Source organism: Aquarana catesbeiana, linkage group LG02, assembly GCF_042186555.1.
Source record: "Aquarana catesbeiana isolate 2022-GZ linkage group LG02, ASM4218655v1, whole genome shotgun sequence".
Lineage (NCBI taxonomy): Eukaryota > Metazoa > Chordata > Amphibia > Anura > Ranidae > Aquarana > Aquarana catesbeiana.
Window position 1 is genome coordinate 181,954,986 of NC_133325.1, and position 25,682 is coordinate 181,980,667.

General features: G+C 41.4%; 1 protein-coding gene across 1 annotated transcript in view; it reads right to left on the reverse strand.

Moving 5' to 3' along the window:
* Positions 1-25,682, reverse strand: part of ESYT1 (extended synaptotagmin 1) — a 159,025-nt gene that overhangs the window by 14,340 nt on the left and 119,003 nt on the right. The window contains exons 19-28 of the mRNA XM_073613978.1: positions 20,849-21,025; positions 20,683-20,765; positions 20,038-20,086; positions 13,727-13,816; positions 12,326-12,421; positions 12,136-12,207; positions 10,308-10,394; positions 10,067-10,207; positions 8,885-9,057; positions 1,231-1,329 (exon numbers count right to left, since the gene is read on the reverse strand). Coding sequence (XP_073470079.1) covers positions 1,231-1,329; positions 8,885-9,057; positions 10,067-10,207; positions 10,308-10,394; positions 12,136-12,207; positions 12,326-12,421; positions 13,727-13,816; positions 20,038-20,086; positions 20,683-20,765; positions 20,849-21,025 — 1,067 coding nt within the window. The remainder of the gene's footprint in view (positions 1-1,230; positions 1,330-8,884; positions 9,058-10,066; positions 10,208-10,307; positions 10,395-12,135; positions 12,208-12,325; positions 12,422-13,726; positions 13,817-20,037; positions 20,087-20,682; positions 20,766-20,848; positions 21,026-25,682) is intronic.

Sequence of the window (25,682 nt, forward strand, 5' to 3'; positions counted from 1 at the left end):
GACATTTGCCATTTCAAAAAGAAAAAAAAAACATCCGACACTCGCCCTGTGTATATGTTGGTCTGTCCAACAGAAGACGGCTGGCTTCTGTCGGACGTGCATGCTGGAAAACCAGCGATCGACAGACTCCTGATCAGCGCTCTCAGCCAATGGCAGAGAGTGCTGATCGGAGTGTTCTGGTGGGGGGGCCATCCCCTTATCAGAACGCAACAGCTTAGTGGGGGAGATCGCTGAACTAACCTCGCATGGTTAGTACAGCGGCTCCGGCCGGAGATGACCATTTTTTTTTTCGTTCAAGCTGCGGGGTTAAACGGAAAAAAAAAAATAATAGTGTGTACCTGGCTTAAGGGATACTTCTTTTTAGACACTATGAAGAGACTCTTGAGGGGATGTCTTGTTATACTAGCTCTACTCTATACAATGCATTGTTTTCTTTGTTAACAAGCCCACTTTTGTTTCACAGCACAACAGATGTCCTTTGTATTGTTTATAAAGCCAACAATATCTTAAAATATTATATTGCTGTGAAAGAAGAGGGTAAGGAAAGTAGGCATTGCAGTTAGTTCTTGAAGTGATGAAGATTTTAGTTTGTTTTTGAAGCATTATATTTAAAGTATATGTTAACGCCAACAATGATCTTCTACTATTTGCTACCATCTGCTTTGTTAAATATACAATGTGTTTTGTCATATCTGTTTAATATGTACAAAAAAAAAAAATAACTGGATCCCCAAGCAGCTGGTAAAAAGAAAAAAAAAAAAGCAGAGCCGACTGTTATATACACCTTCTCTTTGGTGCTGTCCCCTGCAGACTTACTTGCTCACTAATTCAGCGCCAGTCTTCTTACAGGTTAAATGACATCTAGTATCATTCAATTTGCTTTGTGTGAGTCCAGGGGGTCCAGGCTCTGTCCCCTGCCCTGGACTTAACAAGAGAAATCTACAGAGAGCCGCACCACATCCTTTAATGGTGCTGCTCTCTACAGAATTTAGGATCCACACACCTCCAGAGGAAGATGAGGGCGAAGAAGATGTGTGATGTCACTGTACTAAACCAAAGCTTTAAAAAAAAAAAAAAAAAAAGCCAAGTATAGTCGTTGATTTTTTTAAGGCTGCAGGGGTGCTCCAATAGAGGTGAGGAACAAAAGGGGAGATGGCCTGGCAAGTCCGGAGTATTATAGTAATTTGTTGGCATATCTATATTTAGTTACAACAAGCAGATGTTTCTTACCTGCAGCTGTGCATCACTGCCAAAAGCTTTCCCTCCTTTGCTGGGTAATACACTGTCACATGCAGCTGACCTACATTAAAAGCTGTTGGCTCAGGATCACTGTGGGAGAAGATTACAAAAATCAGTCTTGTAAATTGTTCTCATGTTGGTGGTTTATCAGTTATTCTTCTACTGAAATCCATGTTAATTAAGCCTTAATACAGTATTTAAAGGGGGGAAGCTCCATGTATAAATATGGGGAAGTCACCCCTCCTACAGGAGGCAAGTTTTCAAAGAACAAGGATTTGTAAACAAAGTCCACTTACAGCACCGCTTCCGGGCTAAATCTAGTATTGCAATTAAATCCTCAAATACAATGGTTTCATATGGGGGAGAAAATGCATTTCATTGCATTGGTTGTACTTGGTTCCACCCAAGCTGTACAAATCCTTATTTAATAGACATCTTTGGGTTGTGAGAACCCCTCCAAGTTACCTTCGATAAGAGGAATTTTAACTTACTGGCAAATACCATATCTTGGAGTACAGTAACGGGCACAGGCAAAATATTCAAAGACCTTGGGTTATAGGTTTGTACCTTTAGGCAATTAGACACTGGCAAAGCTTTCAAGGACACACCTCCCCTATAACCCTATCCCACTCTTTGGGGTTGATTTACTAAAACCGGAGGGTGCAAAATCTGGTGCAGCTCTGCATAGAAACCAATCAGCTTCCGGGTTCCAGGTTTTTTTTTATCAAAGCTTAATTGAAGAAGCTGAAGTTAGAAGCCAACTGGCTACCATGCACAGCTGCACCAGATTTTGCACTCTTCCGTTTTAGTAAAGTAACCCCTTTGTGTCCTCAGTTTTGTAGAAAGCAATGCGGAGTAACCAAGGAATGGAAGGGAGGATGTCCTGTACTGTACTCAAAGATATGCAATTTACAGGTATTAAAATGTATCTTTATTGTACAGTACAGGACACAGGCAAAGTACTCATAGACACTGGGACATTCCCAAGCAATAAATGAGAGGTGGGTAACAAAAAAACAACAGGGCAAACAACAACAACAGACCCAAACCCAGAGTGCCGCTGCAAGAACCTTGCGGACAAAATCTGCATCAGGACATCCACCTGGTACAACATTGAAAAGGTATGAACATAGGACTAGGTGGTGGCCTTACAAGCTGGACTACAGAGGCCTGGTGCTGGAATGCCCAAGAAACTCACACTGATGTGGTAAAAGTGCAGGGGATTTATCCTTAAAGGGGTTGTATGCATCATATTTTTAATGCATTCTATGCATTAAGGTGAAAAACCTTTTGTGCTGCAGCTGCCCACCAGAGCCCCCCTTTTACTTACCTGAGCCCGATCGTTCCAGCGATGGGGACGAGCCCAGCAGCTCCAGCCGCTGTCTCGGGTCCTCATTGAATAGAATGATAGCAGCAGGAGCCATTGGTTCCCGCTACTGTCAATCAAATCCAGTGACTCGGGGGGTGGGGCTGAGTCCTGCTGTCTGTGTCAATGGACACAGCAGCAGGACTCGCACGGGTGTCCCCTTGGAAAGCGGCTCTCCGAGGGGGCACTCGAGAAGAGGAGGAGCCAGGAGCGCTGCGGGGGGCCCCAGACAAGGAGGATCGGGGCCACCCTTGCACAGAGGAGGCAAGTATGACATGTTTGTTATTTTAAAAAAAAACACAAACCTTTGCAAACAGTGTGTAAGCTCAAGCAGATTTCTTATCCATCGAGCGATGGTGGGCCTGGAAGCAGGGAGTCCCTTGCGAGCTCCTGAGGGAAGGACAAATAAAGAATCCATCTGTCTGATTGAAGTTGTTGCTTTGAGGTAGACTCTTATGGCTGTGACTACGTCCAGACAGTGAAGAGAAATGTGGGTGCTTTGGTGCAGGGCATAGGAATGGAAGGACAATGTCTTCACTGAGGTGGAAGACTGATACCACCTTAGGAAAAAAAGGATGGTCTTGGGTGTAAAACTACCTTGCCATTGTACAGAATGAGGAACAGCTTCTTAAAAGAGAGAGCTGCCAACTCAGACTTGTCTGGCAGACACGATAGAGACCAAAAGGCCACTTTTTGGGATAGGTTAGGGATATCCCTGCTGGATTCAAAGGGTGGTTTCTGCAGGGCAGAGAAAACCAAGTTGAGGTCCCAAGGAAGAACAGAGTGCTGCAAGAGGGACTTGATACACCTTGAACAAAAGGAACACAAAGGAGAACAAAGCTAAAGCCGTTTTAAAAAAGAATGGACAATATCAAAACCTGTCCTTTCAGAGTGCTTAAGACCAAGTTCTAGTCAAGACCTGACCGTAGTAAGGCCAGAATGTGAGGCACAAAGTAATTGAAGTGCCTGTTGTCCCACCAAGCAAAGCAATAATTACATGTATGATAGTAAATATTTCTGCAGGTTTCTGTCAGGAACATTGTGCCAGTAGCCACGTTTACAGGCATACAAGTCTAACTACACGCTTGTTGTTTTGCACATGTGAACACACAATCATACATATGTATGGAATGTATGGACATGCAGAGAGCTATTTAAAGCTGAGCTCTGCACAAAATCATTGCTGAATGGTCTTCTGTCTTGCTCCTGTGTTCCTGATACTCTTGTCTGCTTATGTTCACTGCCTATCTGCATTACTGACCTCAGGCTTATTTATTTTATTTTTTATTTATTTCAGGTACTTATATAGCGCCGTCAATTTACGCAGCGCTTTACATATACATTGTACATTCACATCAGTCCCTACCCTCAAGGAGCTTACAATCTAAGGTCCCTAACTCACATTCATACATACTAGGGACAATTTAGACAGGATCCAATTAACCTACCAGCATGTCTTTGGCTTGTCTTCTAACCAAGATTCTGCCCATGAACTCTATACCTTGCTGCCTGTACATCTTCCCATTTCTGCCTATGATTTTGTGCATCTTGCTCAGTTGCTACTGGACCCAGCTTGTTATTTGACTCTGCTTATGACTGGACTTGGTGAATCCATGGTAAACAACCAGCTGTACCACTGCACATCTGATACCAGCACTCCCAAGATCCAGTCTTTGGTGTCTGCACCCTGGTACTTGTGCCCTTCCATCACACCTGCAGACCCTGTCCCAACTGCTCAGATGGGAACTGTGCAAGGGGCCACCCTCTTTATCTCAGGCTCTGCGTACAGGAATGTGACAAATTCAACAGTCATGCCGTTAAAGCCAGACAGTGAGAAGCAGGGTACAAAAGAGGGCACTGGGAAAGCAGGTCTGGCCAGTTAGGGAGAGGCCAGGGGTCGTCTCCTAGTAGTCCGAGGATGCCTGTGTACCAGGTTATCTTGGACAGTTTGATGCAATGAGAATTACCCACTTCTTTTATTACCCCATCTTGTGGAGCAGATGACACAGAATTCACACTGGGGGGACGACACAATAACCAGAACTTAGACCAGGAGATCATCCAATGCCAGCGCTAAAGTATCCATGGTCCTGGCCACAAACAGAAGTAGTTTGTTGTTGACATACCAGGTGGAAGATATCTGGGTGAAGGGTCATTGCCTATGAGCCAGGTGGTGGCTGAGGTAAACTGCTTTCCAGTTGTTCACTCCTGGGATATGGACTGCAAAGATTGCTGGAGAGTGAGTCTCTTTTCCCGAGATTATCTGGCTTGCTTCCTTCAAGGGTGCCCACTTGATGGTTGATGTAGGCCATGGTTGTGGCATTGTCTGACTGCACCCTGATTGGGTGTCCAGGGAGGTCCAGTATCGCAGAGCCCTTTGTATTGCTTTGAGCACCAGGGTGTTGATGGGGGGCTTGGCTTTCAATGGTGACCATGTTCCCTGGACTGTGAGGGACTAGAACACTCCGCCCTAGCATGGAAGACTGGCATCTGTTGTTATCAGTTTCCAGCGATAAGAAAGGAAGAACTTCCCTACTGTTACAGGAGAATTCCAGCTTGAACCAATGTAACTATGCACATACCTGGGCCAATACTCCTGGAATCTGAAAACTCACTAAAAGCGGACACTGCTACTCCAGTGATCTTCACTTGCTTCCAGGTCCCGTGCCAAGCAGATGCCCTGCTGCAGTCTGAACACATGAGGTCAGCCGCTCGACGCCGGTGCCATTCAAATAATGTTTTGCATTGTCTTAATGAATTCAAAAAATTCTCTTATTGGACTAGGGGGAGAGTGTAATGCCATCGCCACCCCCTCTCCTTGTCCAACCAGACAATGCTTTGCATTCATACAGAAAATGCAAAGCATTCTCTGAATGCCACCTGTACCAAACAGCCAACCTCCTGTGATCAGCATGTAACAGGCAGCCACTTGGCATGGGATGCAAAAACAAGATTGGCCAGGTACAGGGCATTCACAAACAAAACATCAAAAGCAGAAGCTAACTGCTGTAGTTGCTCCACTAAAGCACAGTCCAGATGATCTTAGTTGTTCATTGCCCTAGTCCAATTTGCTGGGTCCTGCCATTTGCTGGTTGCAGGGCTGGGCCTGCAAGAGTAAAGAGAGCCTTTAGGAGCATCTCAAACTCTCTATCTGCAGAATGTTTGAAAGAATGAACATCTTCAATAGGTACCGTGAGATAATTGTTTAAGACTGAGATGGCAGGACCCAAAAGGGGCCAGGCGATACGAAGGAGAATCAAGTTCTACAATGCTGAAGCTTTTGTGCACAGCAGCATAAACCTATCCACATTAGCAAGCATGTTGCGTGAAGCTCCCACTTCCGGAGTAAAAAAAAGTGTGGGAGAGAAAATTCTTCCACAGCCTCCTATAACACTGCCTCTATAGGAGCTGGAGAAGGGGCTTGGCTTTTGTAGCCCTGGACACGGGTGGCATGTATTAAAGCCATTCTGCTTTTGTCATGTAGACTGCTTGTTGTGTGCCTGATATTGCACTAGAATTAGATGGGGAAACCGGTGCTAAAATCTGTTCCTGCTCCAATACAAGAGTTGCATTGTCACTCTATAGTTGAATATTGCGCAGAACTTCAGCAAAGTAAGTGTTCACCTGAGGTTTTGCCATAGCTCAACTTCGCCTGGTTTCTACCACTGATGCGGATAAAAGGTATTCCCCTGTGAGGTATACACAAAGTAAGGTGCAGAATATTGGGGACGTGTGTCTGGAAGGAGTACATAGCAACCCAGGTGTAGATTGTCAAATAGCAAGGTCCTTGTGGCAAAAGGGTAGGACGAAACACCTGAGAACCTTATAAGGGCTCTAGGCAGAAGGGGCAGTAAAGTGTGCAACCAGTGGTGTGATGTAACACCTGGTCATCTACCTGAGACTAAACTGAGTGGTTGAGTTTTAGTGCCAAGTTTATAAAGTTTACACAACGAAAGTCAATAAATACATTCCAAACATAGCCAAGGTTTTTACAATAACAGTCATAGATACAGTGACCCTGTCTTACCTGTCCACAATGCTGGACTGTATATCAAGTCTAGGCTTTGCCCATTACAAGGGACATACCCCCAAAGGGGTCTTCAGGGTATGGGTTCCACAGGGATGGAGCACAGCTCTGGATCTGTATATCACCCTGGGGCTGACTACAGGTGTGGCACAAAGTGCAGGATCCAGTGTTAAAGCAACATTACAGGCCATCCCTACAATGTGGGCTCCGGGAACGGCTCCCAAGGTTCTACATAGGTTGCTCTTATCTGAAGGAACAAATTTTATTTGCTGTATTAGAAGGGAGTGAAGGAGATGATTGAAGAATCTGAAGAAAAAATTGTAAACTAGTTGAGCTAAGAGTGATTTCTCCATACAGTAAGAAGAGGGCCATCACATTAGGACACTAGCAAAAAATTGACTCCTCATGGAACGGAGTAGGGGTATGGGGGAGGTGCGCAGGGAGCATGTCATTAAAAGTTTTGCCAGTGTTCAATTGCTTGAAGGTATGAGCCTATAACCCAGGGTCTAGGAATACTTTGCCAACATCCTTCACTGTACAAGAAAGATACCTTCACTGATTATAGACAGAAAAATCTCTCATCAACATCTATAAGAACTGCCCTATTTATGATCATTGCACTACCTATTGTACCACAACTTTTACTTTTTCCTTTCTTTTAGTAAATGCTAGAAGGGATCATTCTTCTCTCTGAGAAGAATAATCCATGATCATACAAAAACAGGCAGTGCAAAGCGACCCTGACAGTAAATCACTAATGTTATCAGTCAAGTATGGACACCAAGCTCCAATCCTCCATTGAAGATTACCCAGTTAACCACTTCAGCCCTGGAAGATTTGGTTGCTCAATGACCAGGCCATTTTTTGCGAGACGGCACTATGTAGCTTTATCTGATAATTGCGCAGTCGTGCGACGCTGTACCCAAACTAAATTTACATCCATTTTTTCCCACAAATAGAGCTTTCTTTTGGTGGTATTCGATCATCTCTGCGGTTTTTATTTTTTGCGCTATAAACAAAAAAAGAGCGACAATTTTGAAAAAAAAAAACAATATTTTGTACTTTTTGCTATAATAAATATCCTCAATTAAAAAAAAAAAAAATGCAAATTTTTTCCTCAGTCGAGGCCAATATGTATTGTTCTACATATTTTTGGTAATAAAAAAAAAAAAAATCGCAATAAGTGTATATTGATTGGTTTGCGCAAAAGTCTACAAAACAGGGGAAAGATTTATTTTTTTACTAGTAATGGCGGTGATCAGCGATTTTTATTGGGACTGTGACATTATGGCGGACAGATCAGACACTTTTGACACCTTTTTGGGACCATTGACAATTATACAGCGATCAGTGCTATAAAAATGTTACTGGCAGGGAAGGGGTTAACACTAGGGGGCGATCAAGGGGTTAACTGTGTTCCCTGGTGTGTGTTCTAACTGTAGGGGGATGGGAGTGACTAGAGGAGATGACAGATGGTTGTTCCTAGCTAGTAATTATTAAATTATTATGGCTATGTTCAAAGGATTATATTGCTATGTTGCTATTTTATGAATTTGTCACCCATGCTCATGTCTTATGTTGGATGATGTTGCTACCATTCAATAAATCTTTTTACTCTTATACTTGTTCACCTTTGTGATCATCATGAACACCTAATTTAAAGTCCCAGGGGCGACTGGCATTTCTCGGTTCCTAGCTAGTAGGAACTCACAATCTGTCTGTCCTCTCCTCACAGAACAGGGATTTGTGCGTTTACACACACACGTCCCTGTTCTGGCTCTCGTGCGTGGCCAGCAGTCATCGCGACCGCTGGCTACGCGCATCGGCACCCCCACAGTGCACTGGGCGCGCGCGTGACTGCTATCCCGCTTAAAGGGCCCGACGTACAGCTACAACGGTTCGTGGGATCGTGATGACCTGCCGCAGTATAATGACAGCAGCTGGTCAGCAAGCAGTTAAACAAATTCTCTGGATATTCCTAAAGTAGTTTTTGCCACATTTAAGAGGAGCAGGGCTTATTTTGAGATGGGTGTGGCCTATTTCAGGGGATAACAGGTGCCTCAGGCAGAGATGCTGTGACCTTGAAATGTAAAACTCTCCACTAAAGATATTATATATACAATTTTTATGTTATATTTTATTAAGAATGAATAAATTCAGTTCAGTTATTCTTATTCCATATCTGAAGTCCTCCATGTCCCATTTTAATTTAGTTTCCCTAGATTCACCAATATACAGAAAAGGATACTTGCCTGTTTGTGTGGGGCAATCTCTGTCTCAGCTCTCCTGCAGAGGGTTCTTCATTGTCCACAGCAGACTCCAGATTAAATTCTGTTTTTTCTGGAGTAGGAGGTCTAGGAGGGTGGTCAGCAGACTTAAAAGTAAGAGCATTGAGTTCAGGGCTGACATTGGGGGAGGCCAGAATCTGTAACACATTATTTGATTAGAAAATAAGAGCAAAAGTATTGCATTTTAGAAATGTTATGTTGTGTGTTGAAAGAATATTTTGTGCACAAATCCTGTAATTTTCAGAGTTACCAGTCACTTAATAGCAACACAAATCTAAGGCCTCATTAATATGGGCACTGGCACCCATACTGCATGCAGGAGGCATTTTTTTTTGGCATTTGCATCTGCCCTAAGCTGTGCACAGACAGTCTATGGAAGGGAAAGCTGTGAAATTTTGACATGCATGTGTGTGCATGCAGCTGCTGTGTCTGCATCCACTTTCATAGGCTGCCTGCACGCAGATGCGAGCAGATGCAGATGCCAAAACAAACGCCTGTTATACACAGTACAGGTGCTAGTACCCGCCTGAATGAGGCATGAATGAGGAATACAAGACATGGATATCGGAGGCTTCGTGCATGGGGGACATGCCATTTTCACTTAGGCAACAAAGGCAGAAGTGCTGGGTGAACTCTGAAAACAGATATCCCCCAATTTTTTTTTTTTTTTTAACAACTATAAAAAGTGAGTGAAGGTACACTTTAATTGCATAATTGATCATATACAGTATATGTTACTCAAGACGAATAAACCATAGCAGTAATAGTCACTGCCTCACAAATCCAGGCCCCAGATGTGGTCAAGTCACCCCGTGTTACATGGGTTTACTTTCTTCTACAGTATTTCCTATCCTCCCATATGCACTTTTCACAGGCCTGTGCTGATCAGGAATCTATAGCTGCATTGCAAACTATGGACCAGCGCAAATGTTCAAACCTTAGTTATGAAACATGTGAATGATGCTTGGTGGGAATGTTGTTAACAGAGAAAGAAAAAAGCCACACAAAGACATCCTCGGTGTGGATGGTGTCCAGGTCTATCAAACCAAATAAACAGTTATCAATAGCACATGAAAAAAAATAAAGAAAGAAAAATTGAATGAGAGATTAATATCTTGAAATTTAGATTGATAATCATCCACTCACCCTCATCTGAGCTCTCATGAGAATTTCGGCTTCAGATGAATTCAGAGGGAACCAGCCATCAACAGTGACGCATTCAGCAGTCAGAAGATCAGACAGTGGCATTGTCAAATACCCCAAGGACTTACCGGCCTCATCCTGCACCTATAAGAAAAGACAACGGTATACCGTAAATATCAGTGGTTGAAAGAGTTAAACTGATGACATTCCAGAATTGAACTAAACAAGCAAGCGTCATACTCACATTAATCTGCAGAACTTCAGTACTGGGATTCTTGACAAGGAATACAAAGTTTTCATCCCAGACTGGACTGCTACTTTTTGATGTGACCTGAAAAAGGCAACCACACACACACCACTCACTAACAGGAATAACTAGAAAATAGGCAACTCCAATTTATCTATGATTTTATCGGCCGGATCTATGCATTGATTTAAAATGCAATGTTCCTGGCAGCCACATGTCATGTTCTCTGTGCTTAGGTTTTAGATCACACAAAGGAACTCTGAAGCAGCAGTATTCTACAAGAGGGACTTTTTTCCTCAAAATAATATTTGATAATGCTAACAATTATATCAAATGTGGCTATTAAGACTAGGTCTATTTTATGGGCACATGTAATTAGGAACAGTAAGTTGTTCCCCTTTACAACTTACACCTCTGTGTCCCAACCACAAGTTCCTGGACAGCTGCAAGCCTGTTATCCAATTTATTGTACAACAAAGTTCTTTTCTATTTTAATCACAATGGTAATTCAAAAAAACTGGTCTGGTTCTTACTACAAAAATGTTTACCAAAATGTTTACCAAAATGTTTAGCAGATGAAAAGTTTTGCAAATCATTGGCCTAAATGTATTGAAATTTGATAGATTCAGCAGGGACCAGAGGAATTTCAATCCATGTGTGGATCATTAGATTGACTCTAGTTGAAAGGCCTTGTTGGAAAATTTTTCTTGATCAAGTGTATTCTGACAGTAGAGAGTCCCCACTGTAAGCATATCTTACCTTCTGACTGCAGCTCAACTATACCCCCCCCCCTATACTTACCTGAGCCTGATCTTGATCCAGCACTGTGCACGAGAGCAGCAGCTCTCTTGGCTCTCCCTCCCAACTGGCTCCTGCTGCTGTTGATCAAAACCAGTGGGGAGGGAGCAGGGGGCAGTGCCAAGCTGCACTCTGTGTGTCTATGAACACACAGAGCTGGTTTAGAAGTGTGCCCACACAAGTTCTCCCATAGCAAGTGGCTTGCTATGGTGAGCACTCGGTGGGGGGGAAGGAGACAGGAGCGCCCGTGGGGGGACCAGAGAAGTGGAGGATCGAGGATGCTCTGTGCAAAACCACTGCACAGAGCTGGTAAGTATGACATGTTTCTTATTTAAAAAAAAAATTAAAAATAAGGGTATACAATCATTTTAAAAATCAAGAGGTGACTGGTGATGGAGTTTTTGCTAATCTCTTGCATTTAACACTGCTGACCATCTTTTGCTCTTAAAGTCTCCAACCAGTTAGTATTCATGTCACTGCCCTCTTATTTATAATGTGATATTAGGCAGACCAGTTGTTCGAGGTCTTTTTTAAAGGTTCTACATAAAAGATTTTCCACTCCTGTCTATGTTGGTATACCCCGAGGATAATCATCCCAGTACTTTATCTACCCTAGCATTCTGAGTAAATTGATTTCTACCAACAGCCTCCAACACCAGTTATATTCAGATAATGCTCAGATTTACATGTCCATTCTAAAACTAATTTTCAACTACCTCTCAGTCATCTATTTGTGCATATCTGAACAGTACCTAAAGTTTCACCTGTACAAAACTGAGATATTCATGTCCCATCTTTTATTGTCAAAGCCCTATCTGCAAAATGTACAGTTATTTAATTAACCTCATCTTTTCAGCTCAGCTTGGACAATATCACTGCACACATTTTCAACTCCCATATAAGCTTATTTTCCCCATGATACTGACCTTCAAATCAAAATGCCTGAAATATTTGGATCCATATACTGTATAAGGAGTATCAATAGAAAATTAGTGTAAAAATGGCACAGATTTCCACTCAAAAATACCTTGGTTTTGTAGGTAGATTTCCTAACAGTTATCTCTGCGCTTGCTGTTGGGGGCTTGACTCCCTTCTTCATCTATTAAACACAGAGAGAAATATATCTGATGCACAGAAAAAAATAGGAAGCTGCAACAAAAAAAAAAACATTGAATGAAACAGGAAAAAAGAAAAAAAAAAAATACTCATGATCTTACTGGCAGGTTATAGGCACTTTCCAGATAGACACTTAGAAGGGCACTTGAGAATTCGTCACTATTTGCTGGTTGAGACAGGCTGTTCACCATAAGAACCTAAAATGTAAATAGTTTACCACTTGATTGTCGCAATCTATTGCATATCTAATCACATACAGGAGAAACACAGGAAAGCACAGTACATACCATAGACAGACTACACAAAATACAGCATAAGAGTATTTTCAGAACAGACAAGACAGCCAAACAGTATCATTATTATCAGACCAGGCAGAAGAACATCATTAGACCAGACAGTACTATCAAGCTGTTTTTGAGTGTTTCGATTATACTTTTTCCTATTGTCTTTTTCAGAACAAGCACAAGACAGCAGAAATTGTAGGAAAGCAGGAAAGGGTATTATCAGAGCAGGCAGACTTCAAGATTGTTATCCCAACATGCAGGAGACCACAGAGATGGTTATCCCAACATGCAGGAGACCACAGGAGGAACAGAGAGCAGCAGAAGAGTATTATCGAAATAGACAGAAGACAGCAGGAAACGGCATTAACAGAGCAGACAGGGAAAGATGAGAAAGATTATTATCAGATAGCATTATAAGAAATGATGAAAGACAGTGGAAGATTTCTAGAAGAATAGACAGGAGACATTAGGAAAGTATTATAAGAACAGGCAGAAGCAAGCTGGAGAGTATTTAAGCAGCCCATACACTGAGCTAATTTCTTTCCTGCAACCATGGGATTCCCCCATCAACACAGACAGTGCAAACAGGGGGAATCTGTCCCGCTTAACAATTGTATTTTTTTTTTGCTAGCGCCTATACCAGCCGCTAATCACATGCAAAATCCAGCAGGCTAGTTGTACCCTAATTGATTGATCAATTTGGTACATTCAGCCTCACCATACATGGTTAGAATCTCAGAAGGTTACTGTTGAACCAGCAGAGATTTGACCCGTCTATGGCCGGCCTTAGCAAAATCAAGACAGGTAGAAGACAGTGGGAAAGTAGTAACTGAAGAATCACAGGACAAAGAAAAAGAATAATCAGAATAGATGGATGGGGGGGAGAGAATATCAGAGCAAGCTGTAGACAATGGGAGAGTATCATAGGAACAGAAAGAAGACAGATTATTATTATCAGAACAGGCAAAGTACAGTAGGAAAGTATTAGAATGGGCAATGGATGATGAGAGCGTATTGGGACAGAGACAGCTAGAATATTTTATCGGAACAAAGGCTAGAATATTACCATTAACATGGACTGAGCAGGCGGAGTATAAGATTAGAAGGCAAGGCATTGTACATGCTCAAAGCTGAAGACAGCAGGTACATATTACAACAGCAGACAGAAAATAGTAGGAAAGTACTATATAAATGAATGGCGGAGGCACACTGCATTACCTGTTCTAGTTGAGAAGCATCAGCAAGATGTGACAGACACTCTAATTTTACATGCAGTTTTCCTGACTTAACTTCCTCTAAGGGCAACCACTGAAAGTGAGAACATACTAGACTGTTACATGCTACATAAATACACTACACAGATTTTAAACAAAGCATCATATTTAAACAATCTATATATTTTACAGAATTAGAGACAGGCAGTATAAAAGGCATATGTATGGTGACACAATAGTTTGGTATGTCTCCTACTTTGAATTTGTGTGGTTGACTGTTTGTCCTGCAATAAGTTAAAGTAATAAAGCCCAGTTTGTTATTAGAAGATCTTTAAATGCACTGTCAGGTCCTGCTGACACAACATTCCTGCATACCCCCAGGCTTGTTCAGGGAGGTAGAGCTTCTGAAGATGCACCGTGACGGCAATCCATAACCAATAATTACCTTCTTAGTCGGGGTCAGAGGGTCATCTAACACTACACCTGTCATCTTAAACTGGGTCATTGTGATGTCCAGAAAACACATAAAGAACCTACTAAACAGGTTTCTGTAAGGTACAATGATGGGTCTGTAATATAAAACTTTTCAAGGAAACAACAGCATATGACCATTGTTTCTACCAATGAAAAAACAAGATTCTTTACAGCCCTGCAGCTGCATTAGTAACTATTCATGCACAGGTGAACTAAAATGGCAATTGGAGCAAGCATTTGAAGACTGCATAAGGTGTAAAAACTATTTAAATCAATGTTCATTTTACTTTTACAGGGCAACATTCTTACTGCAATGGTACAGTGAGGGGAAAAAAGTATTTGATCCCCTGCTGATTTTGTATGTTTGCCCACTGACAAAGAAATGATCAGTCTATCATTTTAATGGTAGGTTTATTTTAACAGTGAGAGGCAGAACAACAACAAAAATATCCAGAAAAATGCATTTAAAAAAAGTTATATATTGATTTTCATTTTAATGAGTGAAATAAGTATTTGACCCCTTCGCAAAACATGACTTAGTACTTGGTAGGGAAAACCTTTGTTGGCAATTACAGAGGTCAGATGTTTCTTGTAGTTGGCCACTAGGTTTGCACACATCTCAGGAGGGATTTTGTCCCACTCCTCTTTGCTGATCCTCTCCAAGTCATTAAGGTTTCGAGGCTGACGTTTGGTAACTCGAACCTTCAGCTCTCTCCACATATTTTCTATGGGATTAAGGTATGGAGACTGGCTAGGCCACTCCAGAACCTTAATGTGCTTTTTCTTGAGCCACTCCTTTGTTGCCTTGGCCATGTGTTTTGGGTCCGTGTCATGCTGGAATACCTATCCACGACCCATTTTCAATGCCCTGGCTGAGGGAAGAAGGTTCTCACCCAAGATTTGATGGTACATGGCCTCGTCCATCGTCCCCTTTATGCGGTGAAGTTGTCCTGTCCCCTTAGCAGAAAAACATCCCCAAAGTATAATGTTTCCAGCTCCATGTTTGACAGTGGGGATGGTGTTCTTGGGGTCATAGGCAGCATTCCTACCCCTCCAAACACAGCGAGTTGAGTTGATGCCAAAGAGCTCGATTTTGGTCTCATCTGACCACAACACTTTCACCCAGTTCTCCTCTGAATCATTCAGATGTTCATTAGCAAACTTCAGACGGGCCTGTACATGTGCTTTCTTGAGCAGGGGGACCTTGCGGGCGCTTCAGGATTTCAGTCCTTCGTGGCGTAGTGGGTTACCAATTGTTTTCTTGGTGACTATGGTCCCAGCTGCCTTGAGATCATTGACAAGATTCTCCCGTGTAGTTCTGGGCTGATTGCTCACTGCTCTCATGATCATCAAAACTCCACGAGGTGACATCTTGCATGGATCCCCAGACCAAGAGAGACTGACGGTTATATTGTGTTTCTTCCATTTGCGAATAATCGCACCAACTGTTGTCACCCTCTCACCAAGCTACTTGGCAATGGTCTTGTAGCCCATTCCAACCTTGTATAGGTCTACAATCTTGTCCCTGACATCCTTGGACAGCTCTTTAGTCTTGGCCATGGTGGAGAGATTGGAATCAGATTAATTGATTGCTTCTGTGAACAGGTGTCTTTTATACAGGTAACAAGATGAGATTAAGAGCACTCCCTTTAAGAGAGCCAGAAATCTTGCTGATTGATAGGAGATCAAATACTTATTTCACTCATTAACCACTTGCCCACCAGCCGCCGCAGTTTTACTGTGGCAGAATGGCACGGCTGGGCGAAACAACGTTATATAACGTCGCTCCGCCCTGTGGCCACTAGGGTGCACCCGCTGCTCGCCCTCGAAGCCAATGCGAGTGGCCGGTGGTCGCAATCACCGCCTGGCTCCCGCGATCGCTGGTTACACACCAAGAACCGGGATCTGTGTGTGTAAACACACAGTTTCCGGTTCTCTGAGGGGAGAAGAGACTGATCGTCTGTTCATACAAAGTATGAACAGCGATCTGTCATCTCCCCTACACAGTCCCATCCCCCCTTCTGTTAGAACACAGAGAGGGAACACATTTACTCCCTTCATCGCCCCCTAGTGGTTAACCCCTTCCCTGCCAGTGTCATTTAAACAGTAATTGGTGCATTTTTATAACACTGATCGCTGTATAAATGACAATGGTCCCAAAAATGTGTCAAAAGTGTACGATGTGTCCGCCATAATGTCACAGTCCTGATAAAAATTGCAGATCGCCGCCGTTACTAGTAAAAAAAAAAAATTTAATAATTAAAATGCCATAAAACTATCCCCTATTTTGTAGACGCTATAACTTTTGCACAAACCAATCAGTATACGTTTATTGCGATTTTTTTTTTACCAAAAATATGTAGAAGAATACATTTTGGCCTAAACTGAGGAAAAAAATATTTTTTTATATATTTTTGGGGGATAGTTATAGCAAAAAGTAAAAAATATTGCATTTTTTTCAAAATTGTCGCTCTTTTTTTGTTTATAGCGCAAAAAATAAAAACCGCACAGGTGATCAAATACCACCTAAGAAAGCTCTATATGTGGGGGGAAAAAAAAAGGACGTCAGTTTTGTTTAGGTGCAACGTTGCACGACCGCACAATTGTCAGTTAAAGGACGCAGTGCCAAATCGCAAAGAATGCTCTGGTCAACAAGGGGGTAAAATCTTCCGGGGCCGAAGCAGTTAAATGGACACTCATCAGACCAGGCAACATTTTTCCAATCTTCTATTTTCCAATTTTGGTAAGCCTGTGCGAATTGCAGCCTCGGTTTCCTGTTCTTAGCTGACAGGAGTAGCACCCTGTCCAGCAGTGGATCAAACACTTTTTTTCCTCACTGTATATGGTTCTGACTAGGCTAGCCAGGAAGAATGCGCAGGCTTCGTCCCAATGTTTCAGGAACTGTATACATTTGGTGGCAATGCCCAAAAGTGACTAGGTTCTGGATTAGGACATTTTATATAGTTTTCTAAGTAACGGGGGTGCACACCGCCAGAAAACCAGAGAATGCTCTTCCAAAAATTAGATAATATATTTCCTAAAAACATTTACGATTTTTTTTTCTATATGATATTAGCCACTAGGATAGCTTTTGCACATTGTTGGAACCAGTGGATAACAACATTTGACTATGTTAAACAAAAATTGATTTGGACCATGAGTAATGATAACTTAATATGTACCCTCCACAATAACCAAGTTCAGTCTGATAAAACTTGGCAACCATGGGTTCCAAGATCTGTCTGTGGACAGGTGGGGCTGGGAGACAACAACACCTCGACTGCTCCAGGCCTTTTGCTTTTCTTTTGTTTATTCTTATACCTGGTACACACAATGAGATTATCGGACGAATGATCGTCAGTTTTTTTTTTTTGCACACTAGTCTCCATATCAAAAATGAAGAGTTTACTAAAGTTACAAAAATCCTCGTATGACTGAACAAAAATTCAGAAGTGATGTAATGTGTTGTATTGCATTTGTATTGTATTTTCGAACGACAACTGTACGGATTAAACGAAAATCATACGATCTGATATCATACAAGAACATTTTTGTGCTTGTCCCATCGGATAATATCGGATGAACTGTTGTGATCGTCTCAAAAGTTTTGTACTAATTATCAGATTATTGTAAAATCGCTTGGAAAACTGTATTTTTCGTGCGATTTTCTGACCATGGGTACAGGCCATTACAGTCCAAGCTGATTTGTTAATATTTTTGTTTACAACTGCATTATTTTTACTACACATGGTCCTTTGAAAATCACACCATAACTTTCTATGAGGCTACCCTACTCCTTCTGAAGTAACCAGCAATATATATAGCTCAGGATCATTAGGTTTGTGACATTGGTTTAGGTGGGTAATATTGTTATCACTACTCTATTTGTGATAAATCATAACTGTTGTAAAGCGCTGCGCAAACTGTTGGCGCTATATAAATCCTGTATAATAATAATATTTGTTATTGCATATGTGAATATTGTATAGGTTTTTGCTTGTCTTTTTTTTTGCTATTTCTTTCTCGATACTGTATCCCATGGATGTTATGGTGACTGTGTATTCTGGTTTAAACTGTAAAATACAGTCAACAGTGGGATTATTCAAGTGCTTCTGTTACAGAGCTGCATTAACATACATATTTGGGCCATATTTTATAAAGGGAATACAATAATTAAAGCCTAGCATCTCATACCAGTGCCAGATTCTCTGTGCTCATCAGAACATTTTTTTTGCTTTTTCTTTTACTTTGAAAGGTTAGATTCCATGGGAATAAAGATGGCCATACACAGTTTAATAATAGCTATGACTGCAACAGATTCGAACACAACAATTGAGCAATGTCCTGTCTGCTACCCAGGCTGCAAAGCTTTCAGGTCATGTCTGTGAGAGGTATGCAGCTTGATTCTACTCCAGAGGAAGTGGAATGAGATCCACAAAACGTGTTGAATTCAATGTGTTATACAAACCATGTACAAATATATGGACTGTTAATTATATTACAATTATGGATGAATTTATATTTCAATACCTCTTGTGTTGATATATTCAATTACTACAAATCAGCTCAATATTGTTTTTAATTCAGTTTTACTCTGATCTGTATATATGGAGTAATACATTTACAATCATGTGTATTAATCATGTGTAATGCGCCTCATTTAAAGTCCCAGGTATAAAGTTTGAATTGTAGATTTATGCTTAGAAATGTTCACAGCCCCCTCCTGCTACCTATCCTGTGTAAAAAAAAGATATGTATGCTTATCCATTTTTAGTACACTCTGACCATGTGATCTCGCAGCTCCGGCTCCCCTGTGTCAGTGAATGGCAGCTGCAGGGCATAGGAAGGGGCACAGACAATGGCTGGGGCATGGGAGCTTAAGAGTGACGTCAGAATTCCCAGTTGTTCTTGAGCACTCCCTCCTCGCCCCTGCAGCCACCACTCACTGACACAGGGAATCTTGTGACCACACTGGAGTGGAATAAAATAGGTAAGTATTTATATCTTTTTTTACACAGGTTAGGCAGGATGGGTGGGGACATTTTTAAACATAGTTAGTGGTAGGCTGGAATTCCACTTTAAGAACTCACACAGGCACAATTAATGATTCCCATATTGTTTGTAATATAATTATCTCCTTTACCTGTCAGCTCCTCATGGTGGCCATGATGTGGAATCCTTCTGAAATACCTCAATAAAATAATAAATATTGCATTATGGCCACTAGATGGAGCTAACAATTACCGGAGAAAATCATGTTAAAAACACGGTGATCATTCATTGTGCGTTTGCGAATGCTTAAGACATCCACATGTTGACATTTTTACCCTTAAGACCCCAAAGTGTTAGGACTACTGATTATATTAACAAATGATTATAATGCAAACATAAAGGCCCCTGAGGTGGATACATTTATGCAAAGAAATGTAATCATACATTTTGTCAAACTTCCATCACAGTTGCTGAAGGATACATAGGGGGTTATTTACAAAAGGCAACTCCACTTTGCACTACAAGTACAAACTACAAGAGCAAAGTGCACTTGAAATTGCATCGAAAGTACACTTGGAAGTGCAGTCGCTGTAGATCCAAGGGGGACATGCAAGGAAAATAAAAAACAGCATTTTAGCTTACACATGATTGGATGACAAAATCAGCAGAGCTTCCCCTCATTTCAGATCTACCCCTCAGATTTACAGCGACTGCACTTCCAAGTGCAATTCCAAGTGCACTTTGCACTTGTAGTTTGCACTTGTAGTGCAAAGTGGATTTGTCTTTCGTAAATAACCCCCATTGTCCACTGAGTTCTGAAATAAGATTATAAAGAAAACAAAACATTACCTCATCAATGGTTTTCTGTTTAAGAACTGACTTCACTGGGACTTTACACCTGAAATAGGAGGAAGAATTGACAAAACAGAACAAATAAACTAATAAAATATAAATATAATAGCTATTAAAACTAAAATACCAAAAAAAAAAAAAAAAACAAATTCTAAAAGTATTTCCATATAAATAAAAAAAAACTAAAAAAAACACAACAATAAGCAAACTAAAAAGTGAAACCATGTAGAATTGGGTTAGCTTACTGAGTGCAGACTGCTTTTTCTAATGCCTGGTAGAGATGGTACGTTTTCTTTTTTGTTAAACCCAGCGGACTGAACAAAAAAAATAAAAACTGAGGAGCTCACTGTACTAACTATGCTATCTAAGAACAGCGATTTCCCCATTGTGCTATTGTGTTCCAACAGGGGGGCCAACCCCACTAAAACACACCGGCCAGTCATTGGCTGCCATCGGATGCAGAACGGCTGCTGTTTTTCCAGCATGCCCGTTCGACAGAAACAGGCTGCTGTACATATTGGCCGAATGTTGACTGATTTCTGTAAACCAGCCGTTACAAGTATATACCTATACAATTTTTCTTGCATTAAATGCTAGCATAATGGCCTTTTTTTTCTCTTCCAAAGATAAGCCAGCACTGACCTTCCAAGGAAATCATCTTTGTCAATATCTTTATCAAACACTTGAAACTCAATATCTTGTCCAGGGACATCAGTGACCAGGATCTGTGGGAAAATGCATGACTTGTCATCACGTGTACAGATACAAACCTCCCTAGTGTGTAAAAGAAAATGGTAGGAGACAATACCTCAAATGCTTGGTCCCAGCGAGGATTCAAGTTTTCCTTTATCACTCTGGTCTGTACTGATTTGCCACCAGCTCGGACCACTACATAAGGATCAGACTTCCCTTTAATCATGCCACCCATGAAGTTATCCTTTGCAATCAGGTTTTCAGCTTCAAGCAAATACACACGAAGCACATTCTGTAAAAAAAAAAAGCATCAGAAAAGTTGTACAGTTTCTCTATTCACATTAAACCAAAAATATTTTTAAAAAGTGTAATACATTTCAGTTTACTAGTCCTTAGATATGTGGCTATATTAGCCTCCCTTCCTTTAGACTGTATTTCTTTTATTTTCACCTGGTGATCCTGCCAGTTAACCTAGTTGGTGTCTTAGGGTGACAAAGTTCACTACCCCCACTGTATCTACGGAGGAGCAGTGTTGTTGCCTTGGAAGAGGAAGTGTGTTAGGACGACAGAACATCTTCCACCCACCTTGTCAATCTAACATAGGGAGGAGGTGTTCTGTAGTTTACACAGATAACTTTGGCAGGGCTAATTACATTATTTGGGATAACAATGCACTGGATTTCCTGTAGGATCATTAGGTATTTTTTATTTTTTGTTTGCACTTATTGAACAGATATAAAGCGCTTTTAGGGCCAGTTCACACCAGAAGCAGTCCAGTGCGTTTTTTTTCTGCATCAAAAAAGCACGGAAAGTAGGTTATATGGCTTTCAAATGACATAGTTCACACCAGTGCTTGCAGTCCCAGTGCATTTCAGTTCCAGAAAAAAAAAAGTAGAACATGCTGCATTTTTCCTGCACTGGACTATACTGGAACGCACCAAAAATGCACTGTAACAGACATGTCCTTATTTAAGGTTGAGGAAAAAAGAGGAGGGGGGATGCACTGGACTGCATCAAAAACGCACTGAAATGTATTAAAAACGCACATGCAGAAAAGCACCTGGAAGGCATCCAGCCTGCGTTTCTATGGTGTGAACTGGCCCTTAGAGCTATATTTAACAGAGAAAATGAGAACAGTTCATTGTTAGAGGTTTTAAAATTAATCGTCTTTGTTACCTATGCGATACAGTAACCTAGCCCTGTTATGCCCCGTACACACGGTCGGATTTTCCGACGGAAAATGTGTGATAGGACCTTGTTGTCGGAAATTCCGACCGTGTGTAGGCTCCATCACACATTTTCCATCGGATTTTCCGACACACAGTTTGAGAGCAGGATATAAAATTTTCCGACAACAAAATCCGCTGTCGGTGTACACAAATCCGACGGACAAAGTGCCACGCATGCTCAGAATAAATAAAGAGATGAAAGCTATTGGCTACTGCCCCGTTTATAGTCCCGACGAACGTGTTTTACGTCACCGCGTTCAGAATGATCGGATTTTCTGACAACTTTGTGTGACTGTGTGTATACAAGACAAGTTTGAGCCAACATCCGTCGGAAAAAATCCTAGGATTTTGTTGTCGGAATGTCCGATCGTGTGTACGGGGCATTAGACAGGGTCAATTAGGTTTGTTGCAGGCTGGCTGGTAAGTGAGCTGGGAATTTTTGTTTGTTTTGTTTTTTTTACATGCGTCGCCCTTCCATGTGCTCATTGCTGCAAAGGCCAGTTATAGGTTGGGTTGGTTGCCACTTCTTTGTACTGTTGGTAATTGTTAAGGGGACACACTGGATATAAGGTTGCCACCTCATCCCTTTAAAACCGAATCCATATGAATTACACAGGTTCTGTGGCTGATTAAGGTGGTAATTAAACTCACTTGGTGCCTTATCTGCATTAAATTAGCCCCAGAACCTGTGTAATTCATAATGTGTTTGGGTTTAAAGGGATGAGGTGGCAACCCTAACTGGATACCTTTGCTGCCATTGTGCTATTGCTGGGTGTCCAGTGCATTCCTATACCTAAAAGGAAGGGTGGGCTCCCTTCAGGCATACAGTCTATCCATTATGATATATGTGCTCCAACTCAGGAGACTCTCAAAATTATAGAGTTAGAAGGACTGTAGAACCCTGGGTTGTGATGACATGACGCTGCAGCTTACGCATGTATTTGCAAATGTGTGCAAACTAAACCCCTTGGTTTTAATGCGATCTGTTAGACAGGACAATTCGGTTTGTTGCAGGCTGGCGAGTGAGCTGGGAATTTTTAGTTTGATGTTTTTTGACAAGCACCACCCTTCAATGTACTTTCTGCAAAGGACAGTAAGAGCCCATTCACATAGGGGCAACACGACTTCCAGCGCGACTTTGGGAGGCAACTTGGACACGACTTGAGTATGAATCACAGCGTGACTTGGGGCGACTTCAGCGCGACTTGGGGCGACTTACAACACGACCTGAAGTCGCCTCCAGGACAGGGAACATTACAATTGGCCAATCAGAGCTTATCAGCTCTTGTGACATCATTCTTGTTCCTGTTTTCTTCCTTGTTGTTCTTTGTCTGTATTCCTTTCTGTTTCCTTTCTGCTTCCTGTAAAGTTGCCTCACTATGAACGGTGATCCGACTTGGAGGCGACTTCCATTGAAATCAATGGGTACAAGTCGCCTAGAAGTTGGATTGAAGTAGTACAGGAACCTTTTCTGAAGTCGGAGTGACTTCAGTAGTGTGCATTACGACGGTTCTCATTCACTTACATTGATTTTATCATGTCGGGCGACTTGGGGCGACTTCAAGTCGGATCCAAAGTCGCCCCTGTGTGAATGGGCTCTTATAGGTTGGAGTGGTTGCCATTTGTTTAAACCTAACACATAGCATGGCTTACAAACAAAAAACAAAGAAACACCAACTACAGGAAAAAAATTGTACCCAATTTTTCAGTATTACATAAGTAACAATGCAGCTATATTACCACAAAGGGACTCTTTCTGCAGAAAGTGCTGCAGTATGTTATTTAACTTCACTGTGTATTACTAGTAAACATGGGAAATATTCTCATCTCTATGGGATGGCAGCATGACCCAACTGCCTTCAGGTTTCTCTCTTTGCTAGAGGTTCCATAAACAAGAATGCTGGTCTTGTGGATACATTATTTATGCTATATATACACACGAGAACTAGGGTTGCCACCTCATCCCTTTAAAACTGAACACATATTAATTATACAGGTTCTGTGGCTGATTAAGGTGGTAATTAAACTCACTTGGTGTCGTATCTGCAATAAATTAGCCTCAGAACCTGAGTAATTCATAAGTGTTTGGCTTTAGAGTGATGAGGTGGCAACCCTCATGAAAGGAGGTTACTGTCAGACATTTTCTCTGAGATTTGTCATCTGTGTCTAAAATCTGTGGCTGCCCACAGACAGAAGACCATTCCCCAGTCTTGTAGCTGTTCTCTTACATCTGTAGATATCTCAATTCTCATTTAGCAGTAAACTGGGGTGCATTTGCTGTCTCATTTAGTTGTTCCTAATAAAAGTAATCATCTAGTAACTGTTAACATTTGAAACAAACAAGTCTGTGCAAAGCTCCTGAGACAAGATATCTAATAGATTGTTTTGTTTCTTGTTAGAGCCCTTTGCATTCCAGTCTGAAATAAGTATTCTAAACTTAGCTCCTGGATGTTTATCTTGTTTTTGTGTTTCACAAGCACCATTTGTTTTCTGTTTCATCACTACACAATAAATACGTGTTATCTTAACTACACAGAGCACCTGGAGAAGATCATATTGTCTATCTGCAGCTGAATGTTCTGGACATGGATCACTTCAGATCAAAAGCTCTGCCTACAATTGTGATAGTGCTGGAGGTCGGCTGTTTAAAGCTCTTTTTGTATTGGGCTTTGCTCATTTCAGCAGACATAGATCCTTTTTATTGATCCTGTGTATGAGGACGAGCTGGCTACAAAATGGATAGCTGGTACTAATGAAGCAATGCCTATGATTTAAAGTGTAAAGGCAAAACTTTTTTGTTTGTTTTGTTTTGGATGGAGTGGAGAGGGATTCGAACAACCTGTCGGTTTTTATTGTGGTCTATACCCCGTTAGACGATTCATCCTCTCCATTTGTCCAGTTTATCATTATTGAAAGTGAAAGTAAAAGAAAATCCCCAATTTTGGGTTGACACCAGAACAGTAATAGAGGGGAAATATTCCAATGGGGATAGTAGTTCTGATGACCTTTACTTTGGAGGGATTTCCTCTCACTTCCTGTTTTAGCTATGGGACAGGAAGTGAAGAGAAATCTCTCCAATGATACACAGACGGAAAAAAAACCCTAAAAACTAACAGGGGTTATATTCCCTATTACTTGACCTCACCTCAAATGCCTGTATAAGCCTTACCTTGGACAGGCCAAACAAATAAAAAGCATTTGGTGCTTAAAAACTATGCTGGCCATACACGGTTAGAAAACCGTTCAAAAAAAGTGTTCGATAAGCTTGATCGTTCGACTTTCAAAATGTTAGTGGGCTAATTTTGATTATCGAATTTTATGCCAAAAAAAAGAACCAATATGTCGGATTTTTGCGCTGAAACGAATTATTTTCGAAACATTAGTAGTAAAATTGATTGAAAATAGTTCAAACAAATCTACAGTGTATGCGCGTGTTCAAATGTAAACCCACTGCACATTCGACAGATCTTTCGAAATCCGACTGTTTTTTCTAACGATTTTCCAATGCCCCGTACAAACGATCGGATTTTCCGCCAACAAATGTTGGATGTGAGCTTGTTGGTGGAAAGTCCGACAATGTGTATGCTCCATCGGACATTTGTTGTCGGACTTTCCGCCAACAAATGTTGGCTAGCATGCTCTCAAATTTTCCACCAACAAATGTGTTTTGTCGGACTTTCCGATCGTGTTTACACAAGTCCGACGGACAAAAGTCCAAAG